The sequence below is a fragment of the Alligator mississippiensis genome, chromosome 6 (genome assembly GCF_030867095.1).
Source record: "Alligator mississippiensis isolate rAllMis1 chromosome 6, rAllMis1, whole genome shotgun sequence".
NCBI classification, from domain to species: Eukaryota; Metazoa; Chordata; order Crocodylia; family Alligatoridae; genus Alligator; species Alligator mississippiensis.
The window spans coordinates 25,559,151-25,578,977 of record NC_081829.1 but is presented as its reverse complement, the minus strand read 5'-3'; the positions used below and the strand labels follow the sequence as shown (position 1 = coordinate 25,578,977).

Genomic DNA, 19,827 nt, shown 5'->3' with positions numbered 1-19,827 from the left:
GATAAGCTTGAGAGTGTAGGAGGGCCACCCGTATGATTAGGGGCATGGAGGATAGGCCCTATGAGGAGAGATTCCAGGAACTGGGCCTGTTCAGTCTAAGTAAGAGAAGGCTGAGAGGCCACCTACAAGTATGTCAGGGGTAAGTATCAAGATCTAGGGGAGCAACTCTTCAGGAAGGCACCTCAAGGGAGGATGAGAACCAGTGGGCATAAGCTAACAGAGGGTAAATTCAGGCTGGACATAAGAAAGAACTTTTTCTCTGTAAGCGTCACCAGAATCTGGAACACACTCCCAGCAGCAGTGGCACAATCATCATCCTTGAAGGTGTTTAAGATGATGCTGGACAAGCACCTTGTTGACTCATGAGTCCAATAGCTTTCTGCCCATATCAGGGGACAGGACTTGGTCTGGCAGGTCTCTTCTGATCCTTCAATTCTATGACAAAACTCGTTACAGGGCTTTAAGTAGTCTTACCTTAAGCACTGCCATTAGATAAAAACTGCAAAAGCTTTTAAGCTATGTAGGAGCCAAAATTTGCTTTTCAAAAGCACCTAAATCATTTAGGAATCAAAGCCCCTTTGATTCAGAGAATGAGATGCTTACATCGCTTGGGAAAATTTTGCCCCTCAGCTAGGATAGCTGTTGAGAGAGAGAAAACCAGGATCATAGCTCCTTCCATTTTAAACTACTTTAATACTTGATTAGCATAGTGCACACCTGGGCTTCCAGCTGGTTTGAGAACCATACAGAGCTATGATTTAGTAGGGGCAACACTCTTTCTTCCATGTCTCACTTTAGAGAAACCTGCCCCAGCCAGGATCATTTTTTCTCAGTGGCTTTTTGCGGTATTTGGCAATTCATTCAAATGTACTATTAGATAAATAACTGTACCTCAAATTATTCCTTTTTGCCTGCAGGAAGACAAGCAAGTCTTTAAACTGCCCATCCCCAGAATGAAAGCATTGACAAGAAAGAAAAATAGGAAATCATCTTTATTTAATAAGACTAAAGAACTGCCCAGGTCAGTGAGTACAAAAATAAGGCAAGTAATTCTAAAACTCTTATATATAGGAGACACTGCTTATAAAAAACAATCAGATTTGTAGGCAATGCATGTTTCTAGCATGCCTACTACCCATATACCCTCATTCTGTAACTGACTGCTGCTGTGGTGGGTCTTCTCATAGCAGGCCAGAACTGGCTGCTGTAAAAGGGCAGCATGACTGAGGAAAGTTATGCAAAGGATACAGTTGCCTATTAGGGCTGTGTGAAGCTTTGGTTGCTGATTTGATTCAGCCTGATTTAGTGGCCAAATCTCTGAATCAAATCAGGATACCTTTTAATTTCTCCAAATTGAATCAGAAAGATTTGGCGATTCAGACATAGACACAGCTTCAAGTGGTTTTTCTACATACCTCAAAGTACCAGGCAGCTCGTGAATGCCGATGGTGGGGCGGATGGAGCGTCCCACAGGAGTGTACGGGGGGGTGGGGGTGGGGGGTGGTCCCCAGCGTACTCGGCAGCAGATCTGGAAGTGGACTGGAAGCACTTCTGGTCCACTGGGGAGCATGCAGCTCTCCCCCCACCCACTCAGCAACTGGTGCCTCCTGGGTCTGCAATCATACCATTCTTTTGCTAAGCAGACTTGCACTTAAGTAGTTGGAGACCAAAACACACAGCTAACCTAAACAGGTACATACATATCTCATCTCACTAGGGTCCTGAGAAAAATTGTGATTGTGGATTGTGTAAAAACTGCGAAATTCGCAACACACCATGATTTTTAAGGGTTGCGAGCATAGGCGGCAGAAGGCCGGGCCTAACAGGGTTTAGCCCTCTCAAACGCAGGGCAGCCCAGGTGCGCTGCCCAGGCATGGACTCCAGGTGGCTGCATCTGGGGGGGTGGGATGGGGTGGGGGGGGGGGGGGTGTCAGACAGACAGCCTGCTTGCAGCCAGATGGCACTGCTCACCACAGCAGTTAAGTTGGGGAAGGGGCATACTGAAGCCCCCACAGGGAGGAGAGAGTGGGGCAGAGGCAGGGTCAGGGGATGATTGGAGCCCAGGTGGCTTGTCCAGGGAGGGGGCTTCCACCACTGCACGCAGCTTGGGAGAGGCTCAGATCTGCAGGGCAGAGATGCCCCCCGGATCTGTGCACATGGTGGAGGTGGGCTGCTGCTACGGGCCAGGTTCTGCACGCTGCTGCTCCAAGAACAGCATGTCATATACCTGCTGCTACCAGCTACTGGGGCAGCAGCAGCGTGGCAGAGCCCAGCCCACAGTGGCAGCCACCTCTGCCCTGCACAGATCCAGACGGCACATGCCCCCGGGCCTCTCCTTAGGTGCATGCAGCAGAAGCCACCCCCAGGCCCCAGAAGAGCCTCCTGGGCTCTGATTGTCCCACAACCTGCCCTAGGGACCCACTCATTCCAGCCCCTGCCCACTCCCTCCCTGTGGGGGCCTCAGTTTGCCTCCTGCCACGCCCTTTCCCCTTCCCTAACTTACCTGCTGTGGTGGGCAGTGCTTGGCACACCATGCTGCATGCAGGCTCCATGTCTGTCTGTGTGCACCCCGACAGCCACCTGGAACCTGTTCGCAGGCTGCCCTGCAGCCCTCTGCGCTGCCCCACATTTGAGGGGGCTAAACTCTGTTAGCTCTGGCCTTCCATCGCCTATGGCTACGTGCCTGCCTGCCACCCACGTACGGGTAAAGTATCATTTTTCACAGAACATTCACGGAACTACCAGGACCCATTTGCCAAGATCAATGGTAGTTCCGTGAATGTTCTGTGAAAAATGATACTTTACCCGTGCATGTGCTGCAAATTTTCGACAAGAAATCTACAATTTTCTCAGGGCCCTACTCATCACGCACATACATATAGTTATTCCCTCCAACCAATCACCCTGATGACCCAAAACAATAAACTGCTGCAGGTTTCTTTCTGATGAGAGCAGATAAATTTGTTATAGCAAAGCACTGAAAATGTATTTAACTGACTTCCCTGTCTTGGAACAATCATCTCAGTTCTGGAAAAACTGCTGAATTGAAAGGCAGAATAGAAAACATATAGTCTGTTACCACTCAGCTCGTATTTTCACTTTTGTTCTAAAAACAAGACCTACATTTTTCACCTAGATCTCTCAAACAACTTCACACACACAAAAAGATTAACACGGTGTAGAGACGATTATTATTAACAACAAAATCAATTATAAAACCAAGTTATAACATGGAATATACAATCACGTAAAAGAAGACTGTAGGCTTTTCTGCCCAGGGACACTTGAAAAATGTGTGACTTCAAAGTGGATTATTTAAACTGGATGGATCCTTTGTGTAGATGTTCATATTCAGACTTAAAATGTACTTAACTTGGTTTAATTTACTTGCAGAGTGAATTAAAGGCACTTTAATTCTGAATGAGCGCAGGAATTTGATTCGTGTAAACTATCTTAAAAGTTTATTCAGATTAATCTTTTTAAGTGTGCCCATGTAGACAAATCCTCAGCAATTAAAGGAGAAGTGGTTTAAGAAGGTATTAAGCTGCCTTTCAGTCAAGAATGGTTTGTTAACAAGGAAGGCATCAAAACACAAATACGCAGAATTAATTTATGTAGTGCCTAAGTTTATATAAATCTTCAAACACCACATAATCCTGTAGCTACATCTGTGAGTCTGTAGTTCAATTCTATTTTGTTGCTATATGTAATACTAACTAAAACCCGCAAAACATTCGTGATTAAATTTTTATTGTAAAAGCGTTTCTTTAAATACAGGATTTTTTGTTATCCTTTGACAAAACACTTTAATGGAAGCAAAACTTCTCACCTTCGAAAAGGCTACATAAAAGCTGTCTGTGTAAACAGAGGCTTAGGAATATATATTTTGTCAAAAGTCTGACCTTGTGACTTGTTTATAGTCATAGAATAAGACGGCTCTTGTACACGTGACTAAGGGCCCTCGTACACATGAGGAAATTGCCCCTTTTAGTGGTTTAATTGCCCATTTTAACAATTTAATTGTGTAACAGTCCACACATTCAGCACCATGTTACGATTAAATTTCATTAACAGCGTATGCGTTTGGCAGCTATTTTAATTTCAATGATTTTTTTTTACATAGCAAACCAAAACATATCCCATGTATTTTAGCTTGCTATGTAACAAATTACAGTAATATTCCTTTACGTGTACAAGGGCCCTATCCAGAGAAAGCAGCAGGGGGTGCTGGAAGCTCAGGCTTGAAAGGCTTCCAGTGCCCCATACACCGTTCTTGCCACCTTCTCTAGCAGCCAGCACACCCAGCTGCCCTCCTGCTGCCTTCCCAGGGCACCCAGCTTGTTCCCAGGTCATCCCAGGCAGCAAGAGAGTGGTGCATGGGGAACTGGAAACCTGTCAAGCCCAAGCTTCCCTGAGCACACCCAGGCTTCCAGTGCCCTGTGCACTGTTGGGTCTGGTGGGTGCTACCTGTGAGCTGTGGCTGCACCTGTCCAGCTAGCATCCTGCCCAGGTGGTACTGGGGGCATCACTGAAGAGAAGCACCAGGCCCCCCTGCAGCTCAGTGGCTGTGCAACCAGGCAGGGTTAATAATTGTTAATCAAGGGAGACATAGCACATACTAAATTGCAGTCAGTATGTAAACTGCACATGTACTCACATATATACAGTGCATGGGCTTAGACTGCATTGTTCCTTCTACATCACTACCTGATTTATAAGGGCAACAAATACCACTTTTGAAATGAGCCATCCACCAAGACCACTGAGATTGTGGTAATTTAACAGAAACAAACTATTCTTGATGAAGTTGTGCAAAAAGAAAAAGGCTCCCTGAAATGTAGTGCTCTTGAGGCACAGTCACTTGAAGAAGGAAAGCTTTAATATTAAAATGTCTTAAGACATAACCCCTTCCTTCAGGCACAGATCTTTCCTAGTCCCTTCATTGGAAAAGTTACCTGTTCATAACAGTTAGATATTAACCATCATTCTGATGAAAAAGAAGCAAACATCCATCTTAACTGGAGGATTAAGTGACAGGCAAAATAAAAATAATACTTAGTATTGGGAGATAACATTCCCTGAACAACTGAAGACATTTCAGCTGAACCTCAGAGCTCAGGTCTCTGTTCACAATCCTTTGGCACAAAAGATGATACTTTCTGGTCAGAGAGAAATGACACTGAATGTGCAAGAAGACCAGTGGATGCCTTCAGGCCATAAGTGGGACTCACTGCTGAAGTAGTGTGTGGGATGAACCCAGGTCTCCAAAGCCAGAAGAAGGTACAAAAATTGGCTGTTTTTTTCACCCAAGGCAGATCTTGGATCCAAGTATAAGCCCCTACCCTCCCACTCTCCAAAACTGAACTGGGTTCTTGTGATGATGGTCAGTGCTGTCTGGTCCTCTTGAGGAATATTTCATGCATATAATCCCAGAACTTTCCCTGATGCGACTCATTGTGGTGAATCATGGCAGTGAGGGCTTCACTTTGGTCAAGGCTCTGCCAGTAATCCTGCAGCCACATCTCCTTCCAACTGAGATATACAAGAGAAAGAAAGCACAAGCCATTACTACGTGAGAGGGTCTGGGGCTGAAGCATCATTAAGACTTAATTTTTCTCTCGCCTAGGGAGGAACACAACCCACAACAGAGTTTGGGGAAACTCAGTATAGAATACCAAATTATGGTGCCATTATGCTCCCACAGCACGTTCAACAGAACCTGCAATGTAATTTCCCTTTAAAAACAACAAAACCTCACTCCTGGCTTTGGGACTTGTTTGGAAAGAGCATGTGAAAATGTCATTCCATTCAAAGACACTTATTCAGCACCTTGGTGAATAAAATCCTCTAATAAAATATAACCTGTCATGGAACTACCTCTAGGGCTGCCAACTAGCTCTCAATGGCCCAAACAGTTATACTTAAGAGTTGGACTGAGACTGGAACTCATTTCATATAAAACATTCAATGGGTTAGATAGGAATAGCACTCTGCCATTTTATATCTAGGTTATATCTGAAGTGATAATTGAGAGGTGAAAGCCCTTCCTATCATTAACCCCCTCAGCCTTCCAGTTCCTTGTTTTTAAAATGCAAGAGTTTTCACATTTTTAATCACATGGACTACATCTTAACATTTGTCAGGCACCTCTCTTCCCATTCGTGATTGTGTTGACCTCCTCTCAGTTTGTTCAGGGCAAGTCAAATATGGCAGGGCTTTATTTAAGTAGTCACTAACATCTTTCTATGTCCAGCTACATCTGACTGGGCACATCTGTCTAGTTACATCCTACTGGTCAGCTAATCAAGACTATTATACATACCAGCCAGAAGGAATAAATGGGAGGTTATGCCAAACCGAAGCCTGTGAATTACTCGCAACTTATTGCTTATTCATGCTGCCAGATTCCTGTGCTTCCCCTCTCTTCCAACCAGAAAGATGAGTACAGCACTTTCTGTATCTGTTGTATACACCAAACAAAGGATGAAACTTCATGGGTGTATTGCCCAGAAGCAGCCCTCCTTTATGTACCAGAACCCCAGAGAATGCACACAGCACATTCCAGACACGTTTGTTGTGAAGCAGAAAGTGGATTCTAGACCAAGGGAATCAGCTTTCCTTTATCAAATGCCATTTGAGATATGAGGTTTTTTCAGAATATGCTAATAAAGATCTCAGAACAGACCTTCCAGTACTGATTAAAATGCAGAGGATCAGGATAGAGATGCTTGTACTTGCATACAAAGCATGTCTGCCTCAAACCCCAAAGGTAAAGCACAACATTCAGATGTGTAATAGGGTTACTCTGCCTACCAGTTAATTAATTAACCTTCTGCTCAAGGACCACCTCTTCTCCCTCATCAGTACAAGTTAGATGCTTTTTGTGAAATTGAACGGCGGCAGTGGGAATACATGAAAAGAGAGCACAATTGTTTAAGGCAGTGGCTGTCAACTGCGGGTATGCGTATCCCTAGGGGTACTTAAAAAGGTTATAGGGGGTACACAGAACGGATGTAGCTGAGAAATGCCATGTACATGCGCGCAGCTGCAGTGTAGCACACAGGTGGTGATGAGCACAGCCCGGCCAGTGGTGAGCAGCTGGGTCCAGCTGGCAAGTCTGTTGTGGGGGAAGGAGCATGGGGGGCAGGGCAGATCAAGGCCCCAGCGGTGGGGGAGGGAGTGGGGCTGCACAGCCGGGGCGGGGCATGATGCTGAGCCGTGCGGGGGGGGGGAGTGGCTCCCACCATCATGTGCACCCTCGGGAGGGCAGGGTGGATTGGGGCTGGGGCAGCACCAGGCTCTTCCCAGCAGGGGCTGGGCCAGGCTGCACTCTGGGTAAGCAGCAGTGGCACTGGCAGGGCGGGTTGGAGGAGCTATGGTGAATTCTGGAGTGGCTGTAGCCCCTCACACAGTCCCACTCCCATAGGCAGTGAGGGAGGGAGTGGGACTGGGGCTGCAAAGCTGGGCGGAATGCAGGACGGAGCCTGCCCTGCCCTGCGCAGATCCAGAGACACATGCCCCATACCCTCCCGGGGTGCACGTAGCAGCAGGCCACCCACCTCCTTGTGCTCCCCGGACAAGCTGCTTGCGGCTCTGTCCTGCATTCCACCCTGGTTGTGCAGTACCTGCCCCAGCCCCACTCCCTCCCTCACCATGAGGGCCTCAATCTGCCCCACCCTGCTAAAAACAAGAAAAAATACAAAGGGGTACTGGAGCCAAAACTCTGAGTCGGAAGATACACTTGTTAAAAAAGGCTGAAAACCCCTGGTTTAAGGTGTTTCCCCCAAGCTGCAAGAAGTGGTAGGGAGATAATAGAAAAAGAAATAATTCTGAAGATGAAACCTGAGGAAATGTGGTTGGAGGGAATTATCAAAGTTAAAGTTTCATACTCTTTCAAAAGTGAAGCATGGACAATTGTGGTTTGTGTTTAGAATTAAAATACTAATGTTATTTTATTAGTGACCAGGAACACTAACAGTTCTGCTTTATACAAAATAAAGCTGAGATTTAACACCATGTAGACTTCCTAAAATAATTAAACAAGTATAAGGACAGTAAGGATAAGCTGGCATTTTTCTTTTTGCGTTGCTACTAACAATTTTTATTTGAGAAACAAATTTCCCTCTGACACTTACAGCTTTCTTTCTGCCAAGGAATACTACCCTAAACAAGAAGGAAATGGCACTGAATTATTCAAATACAAACATCATTACAGTTAATTATCTAGCTTTAATACTGTGGGGCAACTGGTAATACCTTTTTATTGACAGTAGCAATGCTGCAGCAGTAAATTATAGACTCTATTTGTGTGCTTCTGACATAGTTTTGACTGCACATTTCTTATCCTGAATTTTCACGTGTGCATGTAACAGAGTGGCTCCCTCATCCCACTAGCATTTCTTATTTCCACTTGGAATGTTTCACATTACCAAACATTTGTAGTCTTTGGTTCATCTCACCTCCAATTTGAGCAGTCCACCCAAGGGACTACACTTGATCTTTGCCACACATAATATTCAAAGGCACGGAGGTAACTAAAAGGATAGTCACTCACCTTCCTAAATGCATATATTTAGCATGATCTTGTAATCTACCCTGAATCTGAAAAAATAAATCCGTATTAGAGAAATAAATGGGACCTTTACACCTTACTCAAGATGTGTGGACAACCACCTTCCTTCATTACATGTTTTTGGAAGTGCTATATACAGTAGGGGTGTGCGAAGCGGGCCCTATTCGATTCAGATTCAGCCCGAATCAGGGACAGTGATTCAGTTCATTGTTTCGGATCACTGTCCCTGATTTGATTCAGCCGAATCTGAATCTGAAGATTCGATGCCGATTTGGAGAATCAGCAATTCGGATATAGACACAGTTTTAAAAGTTTTTTCTACATACCTTGAGGTAGCAGGTGTGTCTCATGATTGCTGCAATGCTGGGGCACATGGAGTGTCCCACAGGAGTGCAGGGGGGGGGGGGGGGGGGTGATGCTCGGTGATGAACCCAGAAGTGGACTAGAAGTACTTCTGGTCCACTTCCAGGTCTGCTGGGGAGCCCCACTGCGCCTTCCCGGCTCGGCGATCAGCCACAAGGGGACCCCGGGTGCCCCCCCAGACCCAAGAGGCACCAATCACTGAGCTGGGAGAGCACGGGGGGCTCCCCAGCATGCTCCCCAGCAGACCTGGAGGTGGACCGGAAATGCTTGTGGTTGACTTCTGGGTCTGCTACTGAGAGCACTGGGGAGCCCCCCACACTTCTGTGGGACGCTCCATGTGCCCCAGCACCATAGGGTTCATGAGCCGCCTGCTACTTAGAGGTATGTAGAAAAAAACATTTAAAGCTATGTCTATGTCTGAATCTTTCCGAATCGATTCAGAGACATTAAAGGGTCCTCTGATTTGATGTGGATTTGGAGATTCAGCCACCGAACCAGGCCAAATCTCTACCGAATTGAACCAGGAACCGAAGCTTCGCACAGCCCTAATACACAGTCCTGGAATAATTTCAGATTTCAATCCCTAGTAAACAGGAGCTATAATCAGGAACTGTATTCACAGATACCATGCATGGTCACTGATTAGCACTCTCTGCAGCAAAGCCAAATCCATCCTTTTGCACCTATAAATTGTCTCTCTACCGATTCAGCTGAGGCACATTATAACAAAAAATGTAGATATCTACTCATACAATGAAAGAGAGAAGTCTATGAAAAAGAGTACTTTAGCAACAGGACTGTGAAGCCAGTCCCTTTTATAAGTACTAAATATACTATGAATATGGACTAAATATAGACATTGGATTTTTGACGCATTATAATCTGCCTGGCAACTGACTCCCCAGCCCAGCCTCTGGCGGCTTTACTTTTCATTCCATCCAGGAAGAGCACACACCAACTGCTGAAACTTCCTTAGCCTGACAAAGGGTTTTTGAACCCAAAAGCTTGCTTAATAACTATTCTCCAACTATTTGGGTTGGTCTAATAAAAGATATCAAATTCACCCAAGGAACCTTGTCTGCCTATGTCCTTAGACCAACACGGCTACAACCTACGCCCCTACTATGAATATGTGCTTTTAAAAAACCAAGGTTTGTTGTGATCACTTACTGGACCAACTGTATAGCTGGGAGAGATGTTTGACAAACTCTGAGCATAAAACACCCTTCTTCAGGTGCCCAAAAGCTTGTCAAACATCTTAAGAACTGCCATATTGGGTCAGACCTGTGGTCCATCTAGCCCAGTGTCTGACAGCAACAGTTGCAACAAGGGAAGTTTACATTGGATATTAGGAAAAACTCTCTCACTAGGAGGGTGGTGAAGCACTGGAGTAGGTTACCAAGAAAGGTGGTGGAATCTCCATCCTTGGAGGTTTTTAAGGTCTGGCTTGACAAAGCCTTGGCTGTAATGATCTAGTTGGGGACCGTCCCTCTTTGAGCAGAGGGTTGGACTAGATGACCTCCTGAGGTCAATTCTAACCCTACTTTTCTATGACTCTATGAGTGGATACTTTAGAAAAGTGGTTCTCTACCCTTTTAGACTGGAGACACCCATTGGCAGACACAAAGCACCCCCCAGAAAATGTCAGCTCTTAATTTTCACTATTATTTGACTACCGAAAAATACTAGAGCAATTCTACTGTTGCAAAGAATTCAGATCACAAAAGTGTAGAATGATTTTAACACTATAAATTCCTATTCAACTTCCCTGGGTTTTATCTTGTGAATCATGTTTGTATACCTAACAGTACTAATATTGTGTTCCACCCTGCAGCACACATGAAAGGCTCTCAGCTATGGCACCCTGCTTGAGAATCACTGTTCTAGAGGGAAAGCACTCAACAAGGTATATATTCATAGATTTCATAGACATTAGGGCTGGAAGGGACCTCGGAAGATCACTGAGTCCAGCCCCCTGCCCCAGGGGCAGGAAGTCTGCTGGGGTAACAGGATCCCATTAAGATAAACATCCAATTGACTCTTAAAGGAATCCACAGTAGGTGCTTGCACCACCTCTGGCAGCAGTCAGTTCCAGGTCTTGGGGGCTCAGACTGTAAAGAAGTTCTTATGTCCAGCCTGAAACGGTCTTGGACAAGTTTGTGACCATTTGACCTTGTCATCCCATGGGGTGCTCTGGAGACTCCACAACCTCTCTGGTTAACTTGTTCTACTGCTTTATTATCCTTCTCATAAGAAAGTGTTTCCTAATATCTAACCTAAACTTTCCTTGATGCAATTTGAGACCATTGCTTCTGTCCCCTGCCACCACTGAGAACGGTCAAGTGCCATTTACTTTGTAACCCCCCTTCAGGCAGTTGAAAACTATTATTAGATCCCACCTCAGTCTTCTCTTCTCCAGACTAAATAAACCCAGTTCCTTCAGCCTCTCCTCAGAAGTAATTTGCCCCAGCTCCCAAACCATTTTCACTGACCCCTGCTGGACACTATAGAATAGACTGGTTTACAGCCATTCTACAGTGGGGGCCCAAAACTGGACACAGTATGCCAGATGTGGCCTCAGGGTTGAATAGAAGGGAATTATCACGTCCCTTGATCTGCTGGCAACACTTCCACTAATGCAGCCCAGTATGCCATTAGCCTTCTTCACAAGGGCAGACTGCTGGCTCATATTCAGTTTACTGTTCACTTTAACTCCTAGGTGCTTTTCTCCAGAACTGCTGCTTAGCCAGTCAGCCCCCAGCCTGCACTGGTGCATGGAACTCTTCCGACCCAAGTGCCAGACTTTGCACTTGTCCTTATTGAACCTTGTGAGATTTCATTTGGTCCACTCCTCCAATTTATGTCTCTCTGAATCCTAGCCCTACCCTCTAGTGTACTCCCCACAGCTTGGTGTTATCTCCAAACTTGCTAAGGGTGCACTCCATCTCATCTTCCAGATCACTGATAAAGATACTAAACAAAAACAGTCCTAGGACCGACCCCTGGGGCACACCACTTGATACCAGCTGCCAACTAGACATCCAGCCATTGATTAATACTCTTTGAGCCTGATGATCCAGCCAGCTTTCTATCCATCTTATAGCCCATTCATCCAACCTATAGTGTCTTAGCTTGCCTGGAAGAATGTTGTGGGAGACCATATCAAAAGCCTTGCTAAAATCAAGGTATAACATGTCCACTGCTCACCCTGCCTTCACAAAGCCAGTCATCTCAACATAGAAGGCAATCAGGTTGGTCGGGAATGACTTGCCCTTGGTGAATCCATGCTGTCTGTTCCCAAACACCTTCTTCTCCTCCAAGTGCTTAGAAATGGATTCCTTGAGGACCTGGCTCTATGTTTTTTCCAGGGACTGAGGTGATCTTCCTTCTTCCCTTTCTTTTAAATGGGCATTGTATTTTCCCTTTTCCAATCATCTGGACCTCTCCCAATCACAACGTGTTTTCAAAGATAATGGCCAGAGGCTCTGCAATCACGCTGACCAACTCCCTCAGCACCTCTGGGTGCACCGTGTCCGGCCCCATGAACTTGCACACATCCAGCTTTTCTAAAAGGTCCCTGATGTGTTCTTTTACTATTGTTGGCTATTCACCTTCTCCACAAACTGTTCTGCCAGGTGCAGTAGTCTGGAAGCTGACTGCCTGTGAAGAATGAGGTAAAAAAGACATATAGTACTTCAGCCTTTTCTACATCATCTGTCACTAGGCTGCTTTCCCTATTCAAGAAGGGACTCATACTTTCCCCGATCTTCCTCTTGTTGCTCACATACATGCAGCAACCCTTCTTGTTACCCTTCACATCCCTTACTGGCTGTAACTCCAATTGCACTGTAGCTGTGTAGGCAGGTTTTGTGCATTAATAAACCTAGTTAATAAATGTTGGTATTTGGATCTCCCTGCTGAACCAAGTTGATGTTTGGCACACAATGGTGAAGATTCTGTATTTCTTTTATTCTATTCAAAATCCCTGACGATTCTTTGTGTAGGAGGCAGAAGTCGTAATGAAGGCTCTGATTCTCAAAAAATAAGAGACCCTACTTCATCAGGGATCCTGCTGATCACACTGGAGAACTTTAGCATAAGGCAGATGGCACAAAAAACATTTAAATTTTGTGCGATTTCTGCATTTTCCCTTTTTCTGAGAGCCCAGAAACGTTACCTCTTTAAATAATGGGGAAAAACTGTACTATGGCTCACTGAGATACAAGGAGACTTGGATCTTAGAAATATTGAGTTATGCTACACAAAACTACCCAATGACAACCTCCAGACAGAACTAAAAACAGTACCCTCAGTTTGCATCTATCAAGGTTGTTTCTTCTCTCTGCTTATTCAGTAACCGCGCAAGCTTTCCTAAATTGCTTCTGTACTGCCACCTGCTGCTCAAACTGTTGGTCTCCTAGACAATCAGAAGAAAAATGGGTTTCCATACCCCAACAAAATGTAGCTAGTACTAAGCGCTGTGAAACAATTCTGCAGTCTCTTGGTAGGTGTGTTTGCAATAAGAATAGCTATTTAGAACAGGGTAAAGAGATATGCAATGATATATTAAAGCTCATCAAAATAACCAACCAATAGATAATAAAGTGGAATAAAGGCTTTTCAAAGCCCCTTTTAAAAGAGTTCAATTTTGTAGCTAGTCCATACGTGAATTAGGGCTGTGTGAAATTGAGCTGGCCGTTTCATTTCGACACTATTTTGACTAATTTTGAGCTCGAAACAGCGAAATTGAAACGAAATGAAGGACTTTGAAACAGACTTGAAACAAAATGAAGGCAGTCGAAATGTTTCAAAAGTTTCGAAACATTTTGAGTTTTGAAGCAGCTAGCCAGGTGGTAGGAGACAGGGGAGAACGAGGGTTGCCCTTCCAGTGGCTCCACAGCCCCATGTGGCTCAGCCCGGCAGGAAGCGCAGCCCTGGCTCTGCCCGCCTCCTGCCACTGAGCTGTGCTTCAATTGGCTCTGCCAGCCCCATGGAGCTCACGGAGGCAGGCAGAGCCAGGGCACTGTGCTCTGCCTCCCGCCACCAGACTGAATTCCACAGGGCTACAAGAAGCCGATCACAGCGCTGGGGAACACAACCAGGCTGAGTTCCCAGCTCAATCACAGTGAACGCTTCCCCAGACTGATTGAAACGTTGAAACAGTGTTAAAACAACGAAATGGAACGGAACAGTGCTTCCAAAATGAAACAAAATTCAAAACGAAACACTGTTCTGTCAAAACGTCAAAACGGATGTCAAAGCAGAACGCTGCTGTTTCACACAGCTCTAATGTGAATCACATATAGCATGCATGACATTTACAACAAGAAATTTGTACAACATGAGCTTCCTAAGGAATTCCTCTGATCTCAAGGCAAATATCTTCTGGGGTAATAAATTAGTTAACATTTCAGCTGGCCATTTTTAGAAATAAACAAGCTGCTGTAGGAAAATACCCAGATTCAACAGTTATTACATTCCAGCTGTTTCTTATGCTCAAATAATGTAATAGAAGTTCCCCGTAAAAATTCAGATTCGATTAATACCTAATTCTCAGTAATAACAAATACCACTGACAAGTTGAAAATCTAAATATCTTCCAAGTAAGTTTTCAGACTTAAAATGGTAGAGTGTACATTTTCAACACAGTGCTTCCTTACCAACATTTTAATATTCTGATATGGAAAGCCATAGTCACAAAGTTATAAAGAAAATCCAAGAACTGATAAAAACTGGGATAAAGCAGGCTATTTACTGACTGCATCTTGTAACATTTGAGAGCAGCATTTCTCAACTTGTAAACCACTTTTGTGTCGCAGTCCACAAGAATATTTGAAAGGGTTGCAAACAAACTTTAAAAATGGATTCTCCTTTAAAGGAGAAAAAACAACTTTGGAAACCATGGGTTTTCCTTTACAGGCTGGCAGAGTTCCAGCCTACAAGGGGCTGCTTGGGACCCCCCATGCTCCACACACACAGGGACTGGGGCTAGTGAGCCAGGAGTGAGGGGCTACAGCAGGGCCAGAGGGCTGTTTTATTTTTAAACTATTTACTGGCTTGGCACTGGCCACCCAAGTCTACAAATGGGTCCTGGTACAAAAAAAGTTGAAAACCACTGTTTTAGAGCAATGGTTGCACAGAGTAGAACTCACATATGAGTGAGTTAAGATTAAGATATGGAGAATTTTAGCTCATGGAAAACAGAATGAGTAAAGTCATACTATTTACAACCGATTCCTTCATCTGAAATACTAGCAGAGATACTAAGGACTAAAAGGCTAATTTCTACAGTCCATTCTCCCACTGCTAGCAGTGGCTGCTTCAGAACTGGTTTGATATGTACTGCTAGTAGCTTTCACTTTCCAATAGCTAAGATGAATCCAGGATGTGTATAAAAGATTCCAATTGGTGGTTATGTACGTTCAGTACACTTGACCACTATTGCACAAAGCAGGACAACAGCCACTCAACATGTTATGTTCTGTTTTGCCAATCTCTTCTGAAAAAAATGGGACTAAAACCTGAGACACTGGTCTGCTCTATATACATTTTAAAGTTCTATTGTACTTTTAATAAAAGTTGGAATTTGTATCCATCTAGAACGAACTTCAAGGTAAATTTTCTGAAACACTCACTCAAAGTAGGCCTATTTCTCATCTTATTAAAGCCAATGAGAGTTTTATTGTGGTCTTCAATGAAAGCTAAGTTAGGTTGACAGTCTTCTTGGGAATCTCTCCCTCAATGGCAACTTTGTACCAAATTACATGGCATCTTTCAGACAAGGACTGCAGAGTTCTTTAGAAAGGTGGGGGACACTGTTGTCATTTCCTGGCTGGAAAAGCTAAGGCACAAAAAAGTGACTTGACTTGCCCCCACACACCGAACAATTTGGGAAAACAATCAGAAACAGCATTCAGTTCTCCCAGACTCCTATTTCAATCACTTACCAACACTGTTTCCCAATCCCTTCTCTTTCAGCTCCATGGCTATATTGAGTTTATGTAGTTGCTGCACTATATTCCATATATGGAAACATTTCAAGGTGCTCCACATAGTTTGGGATCACTTTGAGCTCCATTAAGGACAGCCACATTTCCAGCCCATGGGGATGCTGGATGACATGGCCCCATATGGTGTTGCACATGCACGTAGGGTTGTCATTCCAGGGCTGGATCTGGTGGGTGGAACAAGGACAGTGCACCAGATCACACCCCAGGACTGACTCTGTGCTGGATCAGGCCAGAAGACTGATCCCATTCATGGGATCTGGCCCATGAGGCTAGAAGGTTAAGCACTACTACTTTAGGATTGAAAAGCATTACCAAAAATCTGTGTTAACTGAGGTTTTAAAAAAGAATTATTCCAAAGCACATGATGTTTGTACTGTACCTGTCTCCTTCAGGGATGTCCTCAATATTTCCAAAGCCAGGAGCTGGCATAGGACACCCCATGTGTGTGAAATGAGCTATGTGGGGTTCGGGAGCTTTCACTTTTCCGTGAGATTTTCGGTGCTCTCTCTCAGCTTTCATTCGTTCATTTACCTTGTCACAGATGAAACACTCAAAGCCGTTCAGGTAATTTGGCAGAGTCATATCATTCACTCCCCACTCTCGTGACTTCAGGCTCTGCACCAGAAACTGGTTTTTAATGCCTCCTGGCTTCTTATACTCTAGGTATTTCAAGTATTCCTCCCCATTCCTGTCCAAGAAGTGAAGGTACTCTGCTAGCTCTTGGGGGCTTCCAAAATCATCCACAAGGATGATGGAGAGGTTATCAGGCATCCAATCCCGCACAGATGGGGACCCTCGGTACACAGGGATGGCTCCCACATGCAGTGGACGCCACAGTTTTTCTGTTATGTAGTCATTGCATATTGCATTCTCCATGGCCAAGTGGAACTTGTACCTGGAGATAAAGGTCATGAATTCAGAATCCTCTGTTGTGGCTGTAGAAGTGTCCGTCAGCCTCTCGCTGGGAAGCTCTCGGTTATGCAGGCATTTGCCGTAGGAGTCTACCTAAAATAGTAAAGGTCATCTTTACAAAAGTAACTTTTCTGTTTGTTTCAAGCTTGTTTTCAGTGTGCCCAGGGTGGGTAGGTTTTAGAACTCCTTCTAAACAGGTCTTAAGAGTCTAAGTCACTCTTTCACTCCAGCTTCTTCCTTCTCAACAAACAGATTTAACAAAAACATTCTAATGCATCTAAAATTCATTGGAGCATCCTATTTCCCTGTTTTTTAATCTTTACCCCTTCTTCTAGGGCGTCTATTCTTCCTGCAAAAGATACAAAGATCTCCCAAAGTCAATGATAATTTCTTGTTTCTTACAACAGAACTATACCTCAAATATTTAATCACAACTAACAGACAAGAGAAGCAAAAAACAACTTGGAGATGCACAGCCCTTAGGAAAGGGTAAGTTTATTAGGGGCCAATTCAGTAAAACGTTTACACATGGGAGGATGCAGGACTTGCTTTTTTGTTACTTTGAAGTTTTTCTTACTACATAAAACTTAGATAGTACTTTTCCTTTCTAAACTGTTGTACTGACATTAATCAATCTATGTTACACCCTTCTGGGGAAGGCTGGCAGGTGAAAAAGTTTCAACTTTTAAAAGTGATGATAACCAATAGAGAAGTTGAAGAGCCAGTCATAATACAGAAGGTATTATTACCAAGTACCAAACCCTGGTTATACCCAGCTCCCTCTCCCTTTCAGCATCCACTCTCTGCCGCTGTGCGACACAGGGTTTTTGTGTCATGGACATTTCCGAGTCTAGGTCTGAATCCAAACAGATCTCGCTTGCCTTTGGCTTTGTGGCTTTCAGTTTTCTTAGCACTGCCTGGATGCTGGGCAGACCCCACACTGGACAATGGCGAGTCCCCTCGCAATACCTTGTTAAGTTCTTCATCCTTGCAGATAGCCAGCTGGAAGTGGCAGGGGATGATGCAAGTTTTCTTGTTGCAGGCAGCATTTCCAGCTAATTCAGGATTTCAGTCATCAGGCACTCCATCACTGTAGCCAAACAGACTGGGCCTGAGCTCCCACTCACTCAGCATAACTGCCCTTGCAAAGCAGACGGGGCACCTGGCCTACAGGGAACAGGAACTGTAGCTGCCTGGGAAGACCTAGACTTGGCCTTAGTCTGGACCTTCCCTCCCTGCTTCCCAAAGCTGGACGTAATTTTTGCTCTTAGAGAACTACAGAGAAAAGTCAGGCTGGGAGGGACTTCCGCAGGTCATCAAGTCCAAGCCCCTGCCTGAGGCAGGATTATTCTAATCTAAACTATCTCATACAAGCCATAAACTAAACTCTACATAAAACGACCGTCAACCCCGATGCAACACCAACCTGGTACCTTAACCTGCCATGGGCACAGAGGGGGAACCAGGGAAGCCCATATCCCGTTTCTGTGAAATGTTGATGCCAGGCCTTTTGATGAGCCATTCTGGATGGTGGTTGGTGGACAAAGCCCACCAAATTGAGCTATAAGCTCCCCTTGGTGATGGGGGCCGTGCAGGGCACACTTGGGATATCCTTGATTACAGCAATGGCAGCAACGGCCACAGGTTCATAACCAGTGCACTGAGGGGGGCACCAAGCAGAGCACACCAAACACTGCCTGCTGGCCCTGCAATGAGTCCAAGGAGCCAGCAAACAATTGCCAGAGAGAGGACAGCACCAGGGTCAGTAAACAGCCCCCATCCTCCCACCAGGATCCCAGGACGTTGCACCAGGCACCTGATCCAGGAAGCCTGAGCCTGCCTCTCAGGCTTTCCTCGCCTCCTTACACTGAGCGAGGCCCTTCTGCAGCCTCCGAGGTGGCAAGCCCGGGCTGGCAGACAACTCACCTGGATGTAGTTCATGAGCTGGCGCACGTAGCGGTCGCGGTCGGCGGGCACGTCGCAGTGCGACTGCAAGTAGAGCACGGGTCCGTAGCCGCGCTGGCGCCAGCGCTCCTTGTCGGGCAGCGGCAGCGGCTCACGGCGCAGGTAGGCCAGGCTCGGCAGCCACTGCAGCGTGAGCGGGTAGTGCGACTCGCGCCGGAAGGTAGCCGTGTAGTTGAAAAGGCGGATGCCCGGCGCGTGCGACAGCGCGTAGTTGTTCATGGGCGACTCCTCGTGGAACAGCGCCCAGGCCTGGTGCGGCAGGCGCGGCAGCGGCGCCTCGTAGGCGCGGAAGTCGGTGCCGTAGAAGAGCAGCGCCCGTGTGCGCCGCTGCCGCCACACCTGGCGCCGCCGCGTGGCCAGGCATGAGCCGCGCGCGCAGTCCACGCGCGCCGTGTCGGCGGGGAAGTGCGGGAAGAGGCCGCCGCTCCACCACAGCACGATAGGCAGCGCCCGGTTCGCGCGCGTGTCGTTGTTACCCGGGCCCCGGTACGCGGGCGTCACCACCGCCCCCAGCGCCGCCCCCACTCCCGCCGCCCACGGCTCCGGCTCTGACTCCGGCCACACCGCCTCGGCCTCGTCCCCAGCCCCCGCCCACTCCGAGTCCTCCGCCGCAGCCAGCGCCAGCGCCAGCGCGAGAAGGCAGAGCTGCCAGGCCCCGCCCATGGCTCCGGCGGCCCCGCGGACCGCGGTAGCGGAAAGACGAAGCGCGCCGCGGGCCCTGCCACAGCCTCTGCGGCTGCGCAAGGGAACCTGGCCCCGCCCCCTCGGTGCCTCGCGCAGGCGCGGACGCTCCCCCCTGCTCGCCGTGGCAGGGCTGCGACCCCTGAGCGTCCGGCTCCGAGCGGCCCGAGTGGGACAGCGCATGCGCGGCAGCACAGCCTTCAGCAAGCTTGTAGAAGCCGGGGCAGGAGCAGCGCCTGGGGCAGCTGGCGGGGAGAGCAGCGGCCACAGGGAGCGGGCCACCCTTGGGGACAGCTGGAACTGCTGGGAGCTCCTGCTCTCGGG

General features: G+C 46.5%; 1 protein-coding gene across 4 annotated transcripts; it reads right to left on the bottom strand.

Moving 5' to 3' along the window:
- Window positions 1-974: 974 nt before the first annotated feature.
- FUT11 (fucosyltransferase 11) lies at window positions 975-19,569 on the bottom strand. 4 transcript variants are annotated; one of them, XR_002093389.2, is made up of 4 exons: window positions 18,784-19,569; window positions 16,325-16,950; window positions 6,323-6,460; window positions 5,447-5,532 (listed from the first exon to the last, which is right to left on the bottom strand). XR_002093389.2 is itself a non-coding variant. In XM_006262964.4 (3 exons), exons 1-3 carry the CDS (start codon window positions 19,483-19,485, stop codon window positions 5,385-5,387), a joined length of 1,476 nt encoding a protein of 491 aa, XP_006263026.1. In that variant the 5' UTR covers window positions 19,486-19,564; the 3' UTR covers window positions 975-5,384. The 4 variants fall into 4 exon arrangements, 3 of the variants coding, with proteins under 3 accessions (XP_006263026.1, XP_019352676.1, XP_059585707.1); XM_006262964.4 differs by lacking the exon at window positions 6,323-6,460 and having other exon boundaries at window positions 975-5,532; window positions 18,784-19,564; XM_019497131.2 differs by lacking the exon at window positions 6,323-6,460 and having other exon boundaries at window positions 5,405-5,532; window positions 16,477-16,950.
- Window positions 19,570-19,827: the final 258 nt, after the last annotated feature.